General features: G+C 37.1%; 2 protein-coding genes across 2 annotated transcripts in view; both read right to left on the reverse strand.

The window, feature by feature from the left end:
- Positions 1–2,199: 2,199 nt before the first annotated feature.
- Positions 2,200–13,402, reverse strand: part of LOC101738908 (hepatocyte growth factor-regulated tyrosine kinase substrate) — an 18,117-nt gene continuing 6,914 nt past the window's right edge. The window contains exons 8-13 of the mRNA XM_021352179.3: positions 9,973–10,129; positions 8,341–8,516; positions 7,706–7,836; positions 7,471–7,597; positions 4,870–5,067; positions 2,200–4,197 (exon numbers count right to left, since the gene is read on the reverse strand). Coding sequence (XP_021207854.1) covers positions 2,851–4,197; positions 4,870–5,067; positions 7,471–7,597; positions 7,706–7,836; positions 8,341–8,516; positions 9,973–10,129 — 2,136 coding nt within the window. The 3' untranslated portion in view covers positions 2,200–2,850. The remainder of the gene's footprint in view (positions 4,198–4,869; positions 5,068–7,470; positions 7,598–7,705; positions 7,837–8,340; positions 8,517–9,972; positions 10,130–13,402) is intronic.
- LOC101738768 (targeting protein for Xklp2) lies at positions 10,572–13,265 on the reverse strand. The gene has a single exon (XM_004932422.5). The coding sequence runs from the start codon at positions 12,252–12,254 to the stop codon at positions 10,848–10,850; it is 1,407 nt and encodes a 468-aa protein (XP_004932479.1). The 5' UTR covers positions 12,255–13,265; the 3' UTR covers positions 10,572–10,847.

Genomic DNA, 13,402 nt, shown 5'->3' on the forward strand with positions numbered 1-13,402 from the left:
TGTATTCACTATACAGACTCCAAAATAAGTGTATTGTCTATTACGGATGTAACTGACGGACAGACTTGAATGGGGATCTCAAATCACTTATTCAGATTCCATTTTATGATACAACTAATATTGAAGTGAAAACTTCTTTAGAATCGGTTTGATTTCAAACCGGATGCAACGGAAAAAACGACAGGTAAGAGACACAAATACAAAAATGTGTAGGATGAAGCCAGCAAAGAATGAGACAGAAATATACATACTATTTAATACAGCGCCATCTGTGAGATTTTTTAATACTAACGTGTGTATGAAAGCTCTTGTAGTGAATTTTAATTTAGGATTATACGTGAAATTAACATATTAATTCACAGAGAGCGCTACCTTACAATTATTTACTAATGACAAAATTTTACATATACTTAAGACGTTTAGGATAATTGTATTTTAATTTTGGAAGGTTTCACTTCTACCACGTGTGAATTGCACATATTTTGTTTTTTTAATGAATCGAAAATATATGTAACGAATATCTGTTTCAGATAGAACGCACCCATAAATAAATTACTAATAATTTAAATTCAGTCAATCAATTGTGAAATACTTAATTAACGAATGGTTGAACACATCTAAACACAAAATTTTAAATATTGTTTAAACTAATTAAATCACTGGACATCAGTAATGCTAGAGACATGCTAACTTGCTACCTGCTGCTGTGAAGTCTTTTTATGCACGATTTAAAAAAGATTTATCACAGAACTTGATTAATACTGAAGCGGGACGCTTATCCAGATCGCAGATCCAGACGTTACAAAATTGATCTCTGAAAATCTACTATGAATTAGTGATTCCAGATATAATTTATGCACTCTACTCCAACAACGGTATTTTATCAAAATATAGGCAGCACCAATAACAATCTTTAAAACAGGCGAGCCGTATGCTCACCTGCGTACTAAGATTATGTTAGTAGTTACAATTCCTACAAGTCATTATTTTTAAATCTGTAAAAAAATCGTATAATTATACATTTTTCAATTCAAGTTGAACAGCAACACGTAATCATTATCATTTTTATCATATTTGAGTCGTCTATTATCAAAGGTGGCAATCTGTGTATTTGGACAAAAAAATGTTATTGATATGGCGATACAGATTGATTTGAATATAATCGTCTCCTTCAAAGAATACGATTCAAAACCTGCGTTAAATAAAGGTTAATACTTAACCTGTTATTTATCTAAGATGTCGTTCAGAAGAGTTTTATGACTGCCAATGGAATACAAAGTCAATAATTCGTTTTTCTGATTTACCAATAATTGTCCAAAAGTCACATTGCCGGCTTTGATAATAGTCGACTCATTTAATGTAGCTGATCATTTCGTTCTCTATGACCTACTCACAAATCTAACTAATAATATAAAGCTGAACAGATAGCCCATTTATCGAGGAAGGCTATAGGCTATTTAACATCACGCTAAGACCAACGCAGGCGGAGCACAAATAAAGATCATGATGACAATTAAAGATGTTTCAAAATCGGGATTTTTTTCTTTTGAGGGCAAAAACTTTTTTTTAGCAAAACTTTAACCGTTTGCACTGCGTGCGCTGCGGAAACGGTTAAAGTTTTGCTAAATTAATGTATGAGAGAATTGTTCCCCTATACATGATCTAAAAAAAAGTCCGTGACAGCATAATATGTCTACATGTTAAGGTTGGCTCACTATACCGTTTTTTATGCTAACCAAATTTGTTCTAAAATAAAGCTTTATTTGTGAAGGTGTTTTTATGAAGATGATATTAATCCCTATCCAAATAAATACGTAATTCATTACGAGGCTTTAAAAATAAGATTTTTCTGGATTTCTCCAGGATCCCATCATCAGATCTTGATGAAAGACCATTCGGGAAGTCGATCCTTTCGAACAATAAAGAGAAAAAGGTTCGAGCATTCTCGAGAAATCGGTGAATAAACATAGATAAAAAATTATGGTCGAATTGATAAAGTTCTCTTTTGCAGTCGGTTAAAAGCGTGATTTTGGTACCTTAAATAGCTCCTTAACATTCTCTATTATTCAAAAATATTTTCACTTTCTACGTAAATGAAGAGGCGGGTAAAATTTAGCGTTATGCCAAAGTAACTATTCCACGCGGACGAAGTTGCGGGCAAAAGCTAGTATTACATAAATGTCCATTAAAACACCAATATTTAAATACCATTCGTTTATTTCTATACAAATCATAACTTACTTTAAAATATCAAAAGAAAACAATTATCTCAGCAAAAAAATAAACATAAATTTCTCTTTTTTCAATGTAGAATAAAATAGGTAATATAATAATGTTGCTATAATACATTTTGCATTTACATAGATTACAAGGCCTTATACTAGAAAGCTAGAAAAACCAAATGAATCTAATGGACCTAGAATGTGGTTTACTATTTTTTAATGTATTATTTAAATGAGTGCTTACTATTACATACATTTAGATAATAATTTTCAAGCCATTAAAATACAATTAAGATATTCAATATTTTCTAAGAGTATGTTTAACATTTTCCTCTCCTTTCTACTAATAACACATGTACTTGTGACGAAATTATTAGTTTAAATTCCTAATGTTATTCAATTATTTGAAATGAAATATGAAATTACAATGTCCTTAGGGTAATTTTACAAAAAAAGACTGAAACGGTAATTTATTGTTTGGAGTTCTGTCTATATTTTTATAATCTACACGCTCATTTTTCATTTCAAAATATGTCACATCATAGCTTTTCTAACAACAAACAATTACACAGTCTTGATTAAATATTTATGTGTCCTATTTAATAGCAAATTTCTGTATACTCAATTTTTAATCAAAGCTAATCAGTTCTGCAGTGTTATTGTTTGGTTCTGGCTTTACTGGTGTCTGAGCTTGTTGGGGTGTTCCGCTTTGTTGCTGTTCTTGTGGAACATTAGGAAATGATTGTTGCACCTTAACAGGTATATTCTGCGGCAATGACTGCCCTTGTGCCATTTGCTGTGTTGGACCTATCATATGTTGAGGAACCGTTCCTGGTATTTGTTGCATTTGTTGTGCCATTTGGCCTTGCATTTGCTGTCCAGGTATATGACCTTGAGGCAACTGATTCAAATTTTGACTGTGCTGTGGTATATTTTGACCCTGTGGTAACATTTGTTGTCCTTGCATCATAATCTGTGTTCCCGCTTGTTGAACAGCTTGTCCGGGATTAGTTTGATGACCTGCCATTTGAGGCTGGTGAATTTGCTGAGGGACTTGACCCTGATTTTGATGCATTTGTGGTCCTTGAGATATCATATTTTGGCTTGTTGAATTAATGTGATTCGGGTTAGTTATTCCCTGTGTATGACTGGGTAATTGTTGAGTTTGCATCGCTTGAGGCCCCTGTAATGACACCGGAGGTCCTTGCATTGCCATTTGATGAGGTTGCTGAGGATTTTGTGGTTGTGGACCAGCTTGGTTGGGTTGGTTCTGAATATTTATTTGATATCCCGAAACAGGCACTTGTGGATTTATATTAGGATTTTGTCCTTGGATCAAAGGCATTCTCATGTTTTGCATTTGCACTCCAATCATTGGATTATTTGGGTTCATCATGGGTTGATGATTATGTTGACCGACAGTCGGTAGCATCATTGGGTTTTGTTGTTGAGGTTGATTCGGCATAACTGGTTTTTGCCCTGGCGGTCCATTGGCAAAGTTTTGGGGCATTATTTGATGCATACCCGGTTGCGACGGCATGCGCATTTGATGCATTTGTTGCATCATCATCTGCGGCATAGACATCTGTTGTCCTGCCGGCAGGCGAATATTAGGTTGGTTCATCGGCGGCTGCGGTCCTGCAGATGACGGGCCGACGCCGGGCATAGACGCCGATATCCCGTACGCATTCGACATATGAGGCATAGACTGCGCCACAGTCGGCATCTGATTCGGTCCCATTGGGGCATGAGATTGAGATATTTGCGGTTGACCGGGCATCGGGACTGATGCGTCAGTCGTAGCTTGAGGCATCATTTGAGGATGATATTGAGGGCCTCCATACATAGCTTGATTGGGATATCCTGTGGGAAACTGGGGCACAGACATTCCGGGCACGAAATAGCCACTGTTAGTCGACATCATGTACTGATGTTTCTGCTGTTCCTGCCTCATTTGCATTTCTCGCTCTTGTTCCTGTAAAGCACGAAATGGAAATTTAAAACTAAAGAATCTCAAATAGAATTTGGGTGACTATTTATTAAAAGATACAAAGGATGCAACTAATAGTTAAAACTTCTCAGTGATTCATACTATGGGCTGTTTGTACAACGATTTATTGAGTCATTTAGGTTAGTACAACTCTCCTGCCTATTTCTATCATATATTAACCAAGTGGTTTAAATTATATACGATGAGACTGTGGCGGTAGCCACCACAGAACACAAGATATTTGACAGACGGCTGAACCTTGCTTACGACATTTTCAAGAAAAGCTTGTATATATGGCCGTCTGGTGTAGTGGTAAGTGATATAGTCACTACACAAGGAGGTCGCGAGTTCCAATCCCGCTAAGGGAAGATATTTGTATGATAAATATAAATGTCTTTTCAAGGGTTATGGATGTATATTAAATATATGTAAGTGTATAATAAAAATCTTACATTTATTTCCGTTATTTGGTACATGTAACACAAGTTCTTTACGAACTTATCACGGGACCAGTTAACGTGGCGTGATTGTTAGTAAATATTTATTTATATGAAAGTTCCGAACAAAAACAGGACCGTCGATCTAAGATCTTCCCTTCATCGTTATCCCCAAAAGACATATCCACTAAAAATTTAAATTAAAAAACGTGAAGATAACCTGAACGCGTTGCAAGGCAAGTTGCCGCTGATACTGCAGATACTCGTGTTTCTTCTTCCTCATGGCCTGTAGTTTAGCGGCCATCTGCATCTGTCTCTGTCTTTCGGCGGCCTCGGCGGCGGCGGCGAGCCGGGCGGCGTGCTCGGCGCGCAGCGTGTCCAGTGCCGCACGACTATCACGGATCTGGCTCACTTTATCCTGCCCAACATTATAATAATTGAGGACTATAATTATTAAATTCTTTATTTCAGATAATGATCCATATAAATGTTAGTAACAGTTATTTCTTAAAAATAAATTAGTAAGGACACAGTAATAAAAGAAAACAACAACATATATACTAAATACGATTGCAATAGCGGCATTACGAGAAAATTTTGTGGTTTTTTTTTTCTCTACCTAAGCTGATAGCCTTGAGAGGCTACTTCAGCGGAACCTTAACTAGTAGGTGAGCTCACGGGGCTCAAACCTGAGGACGTTGCTAACACGAACCCTAGCAAGAGCCGTGCTTCGCAGAATCTACCACCGGATCGGAAACGCGACCCACTGAGAAGATCCGGCGAGAAACTCAGTGGGCTGGGGTTAATTTACTCGTCGAGCCCTTCGTCGCAAGCGACGGGTTCGACGGGAACGGTGACCGGTGCTTGAAGTACCTAAAAGCACCGTTAGTGGATCGGGAGGATCCGAAATGTCGTGCTTTGGGCGACGTCGACTGCTTTCCATTCTGTCCGCAGGATCGGGAATGTAGTTACCGGCGGCCACGATGAGTGGGTTCTCGTGTCGTGCCGCTTTATCGAAGTGTTTTTGTGGACCTCTCTGCAATGATTCAGAAAAGGTCCATCCAATCTAGCGAATATAAAATCAAATGCAGTTAAATCCAATTCTGTCAAATATTGAGGTAAACTACAAAAATCGGCCCTAAACACGTCATTACGGATCCTCCTGATCCATCGAAGTACTGCTCTTGCTACGGGGCAGTGTTAGCAACACTCCCGGTTCGAGAAGCTGAAATAACTTTGTTCGGGTAGCTACGATATTCTTTATTTTAAAGCAGATTTATAAAGAATGAGAATATTACTAATAATCTGAATTTTAAATGATAAAACTTCGCTTATATTTGAGTACAAAGTAAAAATTAAATTTTTGAACTGAATTTGCTAAAGATTTAACTGCATTTGTTATAACATGAAAATACTAAATCGTGTCCAACTAACTAAACAAGATGGCGCCATAGTTAATCCATTTTACTACACTATGGCGTTTAGCTGCCTTTGATTTTATCAATTACAAGTGGTCCCCCGGTAGTCGAAATTCGACAATAATTAATTGAAATTATAAGTTTTTTTTTATTTTTCATTATTATTGCTTAGATGGTTGGACGATCTCACAGCTGACCTGGTGTTAAGTGGTTACTGGAGCCCATAGACATCTACAACGTAAATGCGCCACCCACCTTGAGATATAAGTTCTGAGATCTCAGTATAACTACAACGGCTGCCCCACCCTTCAAACCGAAACGCATTACTGCTTCGCGGCAGAAATAGGCGAGGTGGTGGTACCTACCCGCGCGGACTCACAAGAGGTCCTACCACCACTAAAGTTTATACACTACTAGCTGTACCCGTCCGTTTCGCTGGGCATTTAAAATTAACGTTATTATTTCTCACCCCCACAAAGATTCTCATCATTAACGCCCCCGCAACTTTACTGGTGTAGGGAGTCCAATACTCATATAAATATTAGCCTATCCATTAAGTACATGTATTTTCTACATGGATGCCATGTTTGAAGTCAATCGGATGCACGGTTCGGTAGTTATAACGGAACATCCGTAAAAACCACTGTAGATTTATATATTAGTATAGATTATGATTCCATTGTCAAATACTATTATACTTCAATAATCACAGATTTCGCCAAGACTACACTTTAGACAAATATTAATAAAGACAAACAATATTTAATCTATTTTCAATTTGACCTCAGACTATAAGCACTAAGAAAAGATTGACAATAAACAAATAGTATGCATGCGCGTGTGTCAAATACATGGTAGTGTGTGTAATGTTTTTTTAAATTGATTTAATGTATTTTTAATGCATAATTAAAAAAAATATTAACATTCTGCACTCCTTCTCTATATTACCTATAAGTGTGGGAAATTTCATACACCTCCGTTCGCAAAATTTTCGTAAAAAAGGGTACGAAGTTTTTGCTTTACATTTTAATATATAGATATACAATAGATATACAACCACTTGTTAAATGAATTTAGAATTTTATAAAATATGTTGCAATTGTGCGATCAGTAATTTAAGATAAATTTATATACGAGAGTATGTGCGTAGAGTACGTGTAGGTATAGGTCGTAAGTCATTGTAAGGGAATACAATACAGCTGATTACAGCTGAAAGGACTAATTTTAAATTTTGTAATTTTGTGTATTACAACAAGCAGTACACAAACTAAATCCTTTATTTATAAAAAATAAATTTAAGAACACAATATCATATAAAATACCTCACAAAAAAAACTGCTCGCCAAAAATTGTAACAATACAAGATTTATTATTCTTGATACTTTTTTTATAAAACAAAATACCTGTAAGCTTTCCAAGTAAACGCGTTTGTCGTCTTGTTGTTGTATGTACTTCAGCAAGCGTGAATGCATTGTAGTCAGATTCATGAATAAAGTTTGAACTGCGGTGTCGTTGGCGATGGAACGTCCGCTACACAAAAAGTATTCATTCGTATGTCAATTTCAATTTCCAAGAATAATAAAATAATAAAAAAAACATTCATTGTTCGAATGTTATGAATAAAATTGAGATAAATACCGTGACGAGTTACTCTTCATTCTGTTAACGAATATCTCTATCTGTGACTTGAGCGTATCAACGAATTCATCTATTTCTTTGTCTTCGGCGTCGTCGTCTTGCGCTTTGGCTGTCGACGGTTTTGTGAAATCCTGTAACCAATATAATACACATAAAAATTTCTTACCATATGCCACACCCAGTTTGAAACTCGGCGTGGCCTAAAGGATAAGACGTCCGGTGCATTCGTATCTAGCGATGCAACGGTCGAATCCCGCAAGCGGGTACCAATTTTTCTAATGAAATACGTACTTAACAAATATTCACGATTGACTTCCACGGTGAAGGAATAACATCGTGTAATAAAAATCAAACTCGCGAAATTATAATTTGCGTAATTACTGGTGGTAGGACCTGTTGTGAGTCTGTACGGGTAGGTACCACCGCCCCGCCTATTTCTGCAGTGAAGCAGCAATGCGTTTCGATTTGAAGGTTGGGATAGCTGTTGTAACTGATACTGAGACCTTAGAACTTATATCCCAAGTCCACCCATCTAAGCGATAAAAAAAAAGTAATTGATTTCAAATCACACGTTTAAGTTAATTTAAAAAACAGTCGTAATTGTATTATAATAAGATGTATAATGAGTATAGCACCTCGGCTGTATCGTTGGAGGCAGTGGAAGCAGGTGCCGGCGCGGTGGGAGCCGCTCCCGCAGTGTCACGCGACAGTCGTTGCTCCCAATAGTTCCGGTCTAAGTATCGAGATAGCTCAGCGTTGGCCTGTGTGCTGTGTTCGGGGGAGGCACTCACTGATGACGGAGTTGTAGATACTGTGAATACAAATTTATTTGAAACGTATCAAACATATTTTTTTTGGAGTGTATTATTACTGTTGGTCCGGAGGCCTTTCCAGTTTCACCAGGACAGATGGGCGAGCCAAGGCTCAGCCAGAAGGGGTGGGATTTGCTAACAATTGCTCGAGCGCCTGCGAAGGAGACCTAACAACTCAAGAGCAAGTGCTTCGCGAATGAATCTACTACCGGATCGGAATCGCAACCCGCTGGGAAGATCCGGTGAGAAACTCAGCGAGCTGATGCGTGGGTTAGGTAGGACGTCGACCTCTATGTCGAGTTCGACGAGTACGGTTACCGATCAAACAATATATTTTTCTTTATCCGAGTAGTTGAACTCGTCCCCCGCCTAAAGTTACTCGGCTACCGGAACTCATAGAGGTCTTAACGTGAATGCAGTCAGCTTTCGCTGAGACAGAAAAGAAGGTGTACTCCTATCGAGTGATGAGATAATGCCGGGATTCGAAGTCGTCGTGGCGTAAAGGACTAAGACGTCCGGTGCATTCGTATGTTGCGATGAACCGGTATTCGAATCCACCAATTTGTTCAATGAAAGACGTACTTAACAAATGTTCACGATTGACTTCCACGGTGAAGGAATAACATCGTGTAATAAAAACCAAACCCGCAAAATTATAATTTGCGTAATTACTGGTGGTAGGGCGCCTTGCGAGTCCGCACGGGTAGGTAGGTACCTACCAACCCCTGCCTGTTTCTGCCGTGAAGCAGTTATGCGTTTCGCTTTGAAGGGCGGGGCAGCCGCAGTTAACAGTGAGACCTTAGAACTCATGTCTCAAGGTGGGTGGCGGCATTTGCGTGGTTGATGTTTATTGGCCCCGGTAACCACTTAACATCAGGTGAGCCGTAAGCTCGTCCACCCAACTAAACAATATAAAAAAAAAATCAAATCCGCAAACAAGAACTTTTTTCTTTTCAAAGTAAGCATGATGATACCTACATACTTAACTCGACGACTTCAATAATCGAACAACATCGTGTCATAAAACGAAACCAGTATATTACCTATGTACCAATGTAAGCACTAATTTATCTATTGTAAGCCAGCACGACTGCACTCCGTCTATTTCTGTAGAGAAGCAATCGCACTTTCCTTGAAAGGGAGATGACAATTTACAATTCAATAGACTTTAGATCTTAGAACTTATATCTCAAGGTGGGTGGCGCATTTACGTTGTAGATTTCTATGAGCTCCAGTAACCACTTAACATCAGGTGGGATGTGAGCTCGTCCCCCCTTCTAAGCAATAAAAAGAAAAAAAGACTTCGATATCATGGCTCAAGACAGTAGCGGCATATACTTTGTAATGTCTGCAAGCTCCAGTGACAACTTAATATCAAGTACACCGTGAGCTATCACACGGCATCTAGACATTGCCACTTATGGACATATGTCGGAGTCACTGCCTCTTACTTACTGTTAGGACGATGAGGCGTGGGATCCGGTGCGATATGAGGGCGAGATTTACGTTCTTTCTCTTTATGTTCAGCTTCGGACTGACTCAGCGCGATAGCCAGTTGCAACTCTTCTTCCTCTTGCAGTTCCTCAGCAGTTTTACCACCAGGAGGGCGCTTCTAGTGATATCAATGAATGTATAAAGAAAACAATATTTTCTTTTGCAGACTAAAACTAACTGTTGTTTATTAATTTAAAATATTAAATTACACTATTTTTATTTTTCAATAATGTAGAGGATTATAACTACAAAACTTTGTTAGATTTTTCAGGTTTTTTTTACATAATTCTCTCTGTATAATAATATGAGCGTGTTTTTGTTTTGCTTTAATGTGCGGACGTAGGTACGTACGAGCGTACGCACAAGTAGCTGCCTACTGCTGAATGTGCCCAGCCTCTATCAAGATAGTTCAATCATTGAGCATTAAAAATGATTTAGGTAATGTATATTAAAAAAAAAAATTAAATAATAATAGCAATAATGATAAACAATTGTGATGCAATTCAGTACTTTAACTGTGGGGATTTGATTCGGATTGATTTGATTTGAAATAAAACCCATTCTTTGTTTAAATAGTTTATATTACCATAATTCAATTGCCAAATAAATCCAAATTAATAATGAAATAAAAGTATGTCTGAAACATTTACACTAAAAATTACAGCTATTCGAACTAAAGTAAATTATCTATAAAAGGGAATGTCTATCACTGCATTACATTATTTCAAGTAATAAGTCCCTGGGTTATATGAGGAGTTGTTCGTCATTTAAATGACAAACTTCATATGTAAGAAGATTATTATTAGAAGATTAATTCTTTTATCGATCATTGTTTATCAATGCTGCTTCAACCTCCTTACAAATTTAGGTGTTTCAGGTACTGTTAGAGATGCTGCAGATTTTTCCGGTACAAATGGTACAAGCACTGGTACAGGTTTTGCATGATGTATAAGTTTTGCTCGGAGTTCTGCTTTAGCTCTCTCTTCTGATTCAAGTCTTTCTTTCTCTTTCATCTGTTTAATTCTTTCCATCTCTTCTTCCTTTTCTCTCAATTGCTTCTCAAACTTCTCTCTCTCTGCTGCTCGTTTCTCTGTAGTCAGCTCAAATGGAACAGGTTTTACTATATGCAAAGATTGCAAAACTGGCTTAAATGGTTCTTTGTAAAGTACTATAGGTGGCCGAGCTTCAAATTTATGATTTTCCTTATTCTCTGAAGAAGCAGTGGATGAACTGCCTTTAATAGTGGCACACTTCATTTGTTTCTTTACAGCACCTGGTAAGGGTTGGGCTTTGAACAGGGAGGCCTGTTTTCTTTCTTCTTCAATTTGTTTTTTTATTCTTTCATCCCTACGACGTTTCATCTCCTCATCTCTTTTTTCAAAAGAGAAAGGTTCTGGTTTAACTGGTCCTTGTCTCAGGCACTTCTCAACTAGTTTCTGGGATGGCTTTTCATTCTTTAGTTGATCAGCAGAATTTGTCCTTTTATAATGAAATTTGGGACTGATTGATTTTGTAACATGGACTGGAGGCTTCACTGGCACTTGTGGTTTTTGAAGAATATGTTTGGGGGCAGGTCTAGCTTTAAATTTCTCAACTACTGGGGATGCAATAGGTTTTTTATGGATCTCAGTTAAGTGAAATGGTTCAGGAACTGTCACTGGCTTCTTTGGTACATCTGGTAGATTTATAGGCCCTTCCATCACAGACTTAGGTATAGGATGAGCTTTGATCTTATATTTTTTTAATTCTTCAAGTTCTAGGTCTTCCTTTTCTTTTTGTGACATTACATGTAGAGGCCGTGAACGCGCTTTGCAACGGAGCATGGGAGACTGAGGAACTGTGAGCCCATTAGGGCCTGCACGTCCTTGGGTTCTAAATATTTGAGGTTTAGTTGAACGAAATCTACCCGGAGTATCTCTTTGATAATGGTATATAGCCTCTGCCATGGACACAAACTTCGTTTTGGACAGTTCTTGTGGTCCCGCTGTCGGTCTCCGATATCTTTGGTACACATCATCATGATCACTGAATTCCAACTTAACAAGATCTTCACGAAGGGCTGCAATGTCGTTCATTGACAATGATTTTCTCATCGAGCCGTAATCGTTCTCGTAACTATCCAAATTATTATGTTCACCAAAGTCTTCTTCAATAGGAGTGACCGGTTCGTCTTTTATATTCATTTTAGCATTCGGTGTGAAAAAACTTTCACCACGAAAATTAGTCACGTAATTTTTGGCCATTTTCTGTGTTTCGAAATACACAAAATAAAAAGTATATTCCCTCAACAGTGGATTTTTTCAATCTCGTGTTGTCGTTATTTTCAAACTCTGACAGAAGTATTTTTTATTTGTGTCCTGCTTGGGCAGGCCACAGGAACGATTTCATACAGCCAATATTTCCATTTTATAAATCTTCAGTTTAACAAATCTCAAAGGGAAAACTATCATCAGCCAAGACAAAATCATTTTACTACCGCAAACACGAAATGGTGTTAGTGCTTATTTTTAGAATGATTTTTTATTCAAGGCGACAGTTCTTGCGATTTATTAACTAAAATAACTAACTTCAAATGAATGCGGAATTACTCCTCAAAATTAAGGTATTTAGAAGTATTTATATTTTTAATAATTTTACAATTTATTTTTTCAAATTTAGATTGGTAAAACTCTCGCAGGCTGCGGGCATAACATCAGTTTGAGTTACAGGTCACGTTAAGGCTATGTACAAATATCATATTAGAATTTGTGTATTTCACACAATACTTGACATAGTTTACCTTTTATAAAACAATTTACCAACAGCTGGTACGCCGAATCTGTAGTCATGGGGAAATATTAAGATAATCGTGTAGCTAAATCAATCCCGTAAAAAAATATAGTGTAATGATTACTGGTGGTACGGAATATTGTAATCCCACAAGAATAGGTACTACAATCCGACCTATTTTTACTGCGAAGCAATCATGTGTTTCGACATCTGTTTTATAATATAAACGGTATATGACGATATTCTCTCGGTATATGACGATCATTACTCAAAACTAGATAAACCGTGACCTTGCTAACCAACGTACAATCATAAAAAAGTAAATAAAATATCAATATATTTTACTGACACTGCAAATTTATTTACTGGTATCACCGAGTAATAAATTCGAGTAAACAGTTTTTCAGAAACAGTAGTGTTGAATTGAATTAATTACGAAGAAAATTTATGTGATTCAATTATTTCGCTAAATCTACATAACTTTTTCGTAGCACACAATTAATGCGAGAACCTAACATAACTAAACAAAAAAAAATTCGAACTGAATTTAGCAACAAAATATTTACTTCAAATTTCAAATCGCAGCCATAACATTTCCGAACGCTTCTTAACTTTTAGGACT

This window comes from Bombyx mori, chromosome 17 (assembly GCF_030269925.1).
Source record: "Bombyx mori chromosome 17, ASM3026992v2".
NCBI classification, from domain to species: Eukaryota; Metazoa; Arthropoda; class Insecta; order Lepidoptera; family Bombycidae; genus Bombyx; species Bombyx mori.

Coding starts and splice junctions, on each gene's coding strand:
- LOC101738768 (XM_004932422.5), bottom strand. CDS start 12,254: ATGGCCAAAAATTACGTGACTAATTTTCGTGGTGAAAGTTTTTTCACA.